This window comes from Muscardinus avellanarius (assembly GCF_963383645.1).
Source record: "Muscardinus avellanarius genome assembly, chromosome: 12".
Taxonomy (NCBI): Eukaryota; Metazoa; Chordata; class Mammalia; order Rodentia; family Gliridae; genus Muscardinus; species Muscardinus avellanarius.
In genome coordinates this window covers 24,910,474-24,916,427 of record NC_137798.1, presented here as the reverse complement: position 1 = coordinate 24,916,427, position 5,954 = coordinate 24,910,474, and the positions used below count along the sequence as shown (strand labels likewise).

The 5,954-nt window shown below is 37.6% G+C and overlaps 1 protein-coding gene across 1 annotated transcript; it reads left to right on the top strand.

Moving 5' to 3' along the window:
* Window positions 1-662: 662 nt before the first annotated feature.
* LOC308271381 (olfactory receptor 4Q3) lies at window positions 663-1,610 on the top strand (the record flags this gene model as incomplete). Its single annotated transcript, XM_080707677.1, has 1 exon — window positions 663-1,610. One exon carries the CDS (start codon window positions 663-665, stop codon window positions 1,608-1,610), a length of 948 nt encoding a protein of 315 aa, XP_080563803.1.
* Between the last annotated feature and the right edge of the window lie 4,344 nt (window positions 1,611-5,954).

Below are 5,954 nucleotides of genomic sequence, written 5' to 3'. Positions count from 1 at the left end.
TGTAGCTCAGAGGCAAAATGCCCATAGGTTCAATCCCCACTAAATATCTACCTATCTATTATCTATCATCTATATAAATATAAATAATATTGTAATAAAAATAAATTTTGCAAATTCTCATGATTAGGATATGAAACATGAAATGTTTGACAGGGTGTGGTCCAAGTGTTAAAATTTGGAATAATTGAACAGGCATTTTTGGCTATTGATTTCTGGCCCTACAGAGATTTGGCAATGAAAAAAATAAATTTATTTTCATGGTACATAAAACATAAAAATTGTGCATATTAATGGGGTAACATATAATGCTTTGATGCATGTATTCTTTGTGTAGTACTCAAATCAGAATAAATATAAAGAAATAGAATACTCCTGGGTTCAATCCCCAATACCCCCTCCATGACATGAACTTATTAGTCCTTCATAAATAATTTGTTTTCTAAAATATACATTTATAATAACTATCAACCTTTGTAAAACATAGTTATTTATTGTAAGCTTCTCCCTTCATGTAGTTCTTGAACTTCTATGAAGCAGTAAGCATTGTAGTCAAGATATTAAAATGGATAAGACATTTTCTTAATAATTTTTCCTTTGATCTAATTTAAAATTTTTATTCCAATTTTATTCTTTTTTATAGGTTATTTGGTATCCTTGGCTTAATGAAAAAAGAAAATGACTCCAAGGTGACAGAATTTGTGCTTATGGGCCTATCATCCTCCTGGGAGCTACAGCTATTTCTCTTCCTAATATTTTTATTGTTTTATGTTGCTATTATTCTGGGAAACCTCTTGATAGTGGTAACAGTGCGAGCTGATGCTCACCTGATCCAGTCTCCAATGTACTATTTCTTGGGCCATCTCTCCTTCATTGACCTATGCCTAAGCTGTGTTACTGTGCCGAAGATGTTAGGAGATTTCCTACAGCAGGGCAAGACCATCTCTTTTTCAGGATGCCTGGCCCAGATCTATTTCCTCCACTTTCTGGGAGCCAGCGAGATGTTTCTGCTGACAGTGATGGCCTACGACAGGTACGTTGCCATATGTAATCCTTTGCACTACCTGACAGTCATGAATCGCCAGCTGTGTCTTCAGCTGGTGTTTGCTTGCTGGTGTGGTGGTTTCATCCACTCAATCACACAGGTCCTACTTGTCATCCAGCTGCCTTTTTGTGGTCCCAATGAACTGGACAACTTCTACTGCGATGTTCCCCAGGTCATCAAGCTGGCCTGCGTGGACACCTACGTAGTAGAGGTGCTGATGGTCTCCAACAGTGGTCTGCTGTCTCTCGTCTGCTTCTTGATCTTGCTGTCCTCCTATGCTTTCATCCTGATCACCCTGAGAACTCGCTTCCGCCAGGGACAGAGCAAGGCACTCTCTACCTGTGCCTCCCACCTAACAGTGGTCAGCCTCATCTTTGTGCCCTGTGTGTTCATCTACTTGAGGCCCTTCTGCAGCTTCTCCGTGGACAAGGTATTCTCTGTGTTTTACACAGTGATCACACCAATGTTGAATCCCCTTATCTACACACTCAGAAATGCAGACATGAAGACAGCTATGAAGAAGCTGCGAAGAAAGCACGTGGTATCCTGTTGCCTTGTGGAAGGATAAGAAGCAAAAGGTGATTTAGACAACGTCATCTTTCTGGGGACACTCTTACCTTATCCCGTTCATGTGTGAAAACCATTTAGGTGACTTTGCTACAAAAGATAGCATAAAATTATAATGCATCTCTTGATAATGGTTAGAAGACTAGGTGGTTTTCTTGGGTGCTAAATATCAAGCAGGTAATTTAGGAGCGGCACTGACTGACAAATGATAGGAGTTAGTTGAGTAATATAGTCAGAAGAACTACAAAACCAATTCTTTCATGCTTTTGTCTATAACAAGTTTTTATTAATTCACTTCCTTTTACAATTTACACTATTCAAATGAAAGAAGGTGATGTGTCTCCTATTGTGTCCTGCTTCTCCAGGGTGTAGTGAATATTCTGATATTTCATCACAATCTTTTTGGAAGTAGTGTGAACTCCTTTTATCCTGTTTCTAACAAAGTCTGAAAACAAAACTAAACTCCCTATGTATTAGTGTTCACCTAGGAACAATGTACCATACTGTGCCAAATTTTTAAAGTACAGTTAAAACACTCAGTTGGATAAGCAGATGCCCCTAACAAAGTTTAAGAGTGAGAGAAAGGAATCTGGGTGTGCAGGCAGGAGGGAGTGGCCAGCATTCTGTTTTCTAGAGGCATTTCTGGAAAAGACATCTCATTCCATACTGATTTTTTCTTTCAGTGGAAGTATAATGGGGGTGAGTTTATAAGCTTCAACTGATCATAATGTTTAAGAGCTCTGAGGTCTAAAGAAAAAGAAAAATATTAGCTGTGGTTTAGGCCCTCTTCCTGACTCTGAGGTGCCATAGTTACTATTTTTGAGTCACAAGTATGCCTTGAGGAGTAGACAGTGTCATTGAACTTCATTTTTTTGTAATGAATTTGGCTGTTGAGTGACTTGCTCAAGATCACTTAGAAAAAGTGTAATTAACCAAGAAAGCTAGTCATTTCAGATAATTAAATTAATATACTTTTCTCCTAATAATAAGTAATTATCTGGTTATATAAATTAATTGCTTGATTTCTACTTTATCTGTATAGAAGATCCAGAACTGGGAGCTTTAAACTAATATTAAAGTTTCATTTACTGTTTATGTTGATAATTGTCTATTTCTGATATAAGCTCCCCAGCAACTTTTAATGAGCATTGAAATATATTTATTCTACTTACTAACAAAATAATGACAAACATTTTAGCAACATTTATTTATTTTAATATATTTTTTTGGTTCATTGTAATAGGAATATACATACACATAGCACTTGGTGTGTTTTCCTCCGGATCACATCCCACTCACTCCCTTTCCCCCTATATGTTATTGATATTGGTACAGGTAATTGTATATATATAATCATTTGAAATGTTGCTTTCATTAGGTTTCCTCCTTCCACACACATACCTCTCTCCCTTCATCACTGCTCTGGATGAGTTGCTGTGGTGAGACTTTTCTGATTACCTAACTGAAAAAACACCTAAGAAATAAATGTCTGGGATTCCTAAAATTACTAGAATTTACTAGCTAATTTGCAATACTCTAGTAAGAGCTTTCTTTATATTGAAACAAAGCATAGATTTTCATTTTTGTGCTGAGCCTTTATGTTTCAGAAACTATGTGTCTGTCTGTATGCATGAAGGTACTGCTGCATAGTATTGAAGGACTCTTCCCAAAGCAGGACCAGAAGCACGCTGCCACTTGGAGGATTTCAGAACAGATATGCAGGGGCAGGAGTGGCATTCCTGGTACAGAACACCCTCTACTCTTCCCCCTTTACTCTCCTCAACATTTTCCAGAGGTCCTTCACCTGCAGTGAACATCCTGAAGGAAAGCAGAATATCCCGAAAGCCATGTCCCGAAGAGCAGGAGCCAGAGAGTAGTGTGTGGCTGACAGGAGGATGTAAGTGGTGCTGTGGGCCAGCCAGGTGACTGTGAGACCACAAGGCTCTGGACTCTCTGGACCAAGGGTGCTGCAATACTCCTTTTTCTGATGCTTTTCTTCCATAGCAAAATAGGAGTCTTGGAAAATAATTTTAAATATCCTGTTAACAGTAGGATTGGCGGCATTATATTTATAGAAACAAGAATTTTGTGTATTCCTTTTTGCAATTTGAACCCTTCAGTACTTGTTAACAAATTAGCTATATTAAGTTCTTTTATTAATAAGCCAATAGTTCCAAGGTTTTCAGAGTGTGCGTTATTTGTATCATCTTGGTGTCTGATGCAATGGAGCTCTCTGCTCAGATGCCACAGGCCCTGGATCAGAGCCTGCCTTGCATCCTTTTCTGGGTCTGTTCTCCCACTAGTGGACCACACCACTTTCACGTGCATCTTTAGTCTAGTGGCTGAGGCACACTGTGTGTAAAGTATGTGACAGAGCCTGGGCCACTGGATTGCAAGGGGCCACATTCACACCCAAGAGACCTTAGCACTAAGGTTTAGAACCAGGAAAGGCAGTGGGCTGGAGGCTATAGGCTAAAGGTCTGTGCTCTGCTATACACTGCCACATTCTGATGCAGGATACTGAAGGATGCTGAAGGCTTTGGACGGGAAACTGGCCCTCCAGTAATTATGAAGGTATAAAAAGATATTTTTAAAACTTATCTTGATTTTCAGCTTTTAGACAATGTCACATGGAGTCTACTTGTCTTCTTGTCCTAGATTGCAGAGAGATTTAGGGCACATTGGCCTCTTTTTCCAGCTCTTGTAACCCTGCTGGACACTAAAATAACTGAAAGGAGAAAGGCAAGTCAGATTTGTGAAAGTGTGAGAGAATTATTGACCACCTTTCTAAGATGCAGTGTGAGAACTAAGGCTGTGCATGTGTATACATGGTGAGTAGGCCAACTTATATTAGGGAACCCTAGCCTTACTTTGCCAATTTTTTTCTTTAAAAGAAGTTAAAAGGTATTACTAAAGAGGAGTCAATATGCCATTGCAATATTTATTCCTAATTTAGACAAAATATTTTCTGGAAGGTGTTTCTCTAATAAGTGCCTTGTAGTGGTCTTTATTACTCATTGATCCATTAACCCACAATCATTAACCCATTGCCATAGCTAATGAGACCATGTTGATATACTATTATTAAGTAATCTCTGCCCTTTATTCAGATTTCATTACTTTTTTCCTTAATGAGTAGGCTTCTTCAAACTATCCATTTTTGATATATTCTTATGCCAGTTATTGAAAGTATGTGATGTTATCTATTTCAAAAGAAAATTTTGAGTGGAAAAAACCCTGTAAAAACAGGACTGTCACAGGCATTTTTTGTGTTAACAATTAATTAAATAAATTATTTATTTATTTATTGGTACTGGGGACAGAACACAGGAGTGTTCTACCTCCAGGCTATACCCCCAAGCCCTATTTTATTTTTTATTTGGAAAAAAGGTCTTCCTAAATTGCTGAGAGCCTAAGTTGCTCAGGCTGGCTTCTAAACTACAATCTTCCTATTTTAGCCTAAGTATTGGGGTTATAAGCATGTACCACCCACCAGCTTGGATACAATCCCTATATTTATAAGTTAGAGAGTCAGAGGAATAAAATGTCAACAACAATAACCAAAGGCACTTTTATGTTGTAAAATGTTAATCTTTTTTTTCCCCTCAGAAATCACTCTAGCCAAGGTAAATTCTATTTGGGTTGCTCTATTTTTTGTTGTTGTTATTATTTTATCATTCAAACACACAGGCATTTAAATTTGACCTTAAATTCACCCTGTACATTTTATATTAAATTTAAAAAGTATATTAAATTTCTAATCCCTTAGAAGTACAGTTAGGCAGTAATAAGATCAAGACTGTTTTCACTGTGTCTGTACCAAAGTTTAAATGGAGCTGAATATTTATTAATAGTTTTATAAGTAAATAAATTATTTTGTTGCAGGATTAGTGGTTCAATATAGTGATGATAATAAGTATCATTCTCCTTGCCCAGACTTTGAGTATTTGGTGCAAAACTATGGAAATGGCCTGTCTCCTCTTTTTTTATGGTATTGGGTATTGAACTCAGGGGCATTCTACCTCTAAATTATACCCTCCAGCCTTTTTATTTTGAAACAGAGTCACACTATTTTTCACAGCCTTGTTAAATTGCTAAGGCTGGCCTCGAACCTGTGATTTTTCTTTCTTGGCCTTCCAAATACTGGGATTACAGCCACACACCACCATGACCTATTTATTAACTCCTTATCTGCCAAGTAGCCTTCAATATAGCTTTTCAAGGAGTTATTTAGTGGCGATTACACTTGAAGAACTTTATCTAACAATAATCTTCAGCTAGACCTAATCACTTGCCCAACAATTCCCTGGAGCTCAGGTGATGCATAAAAAAAAAATCAATGGGA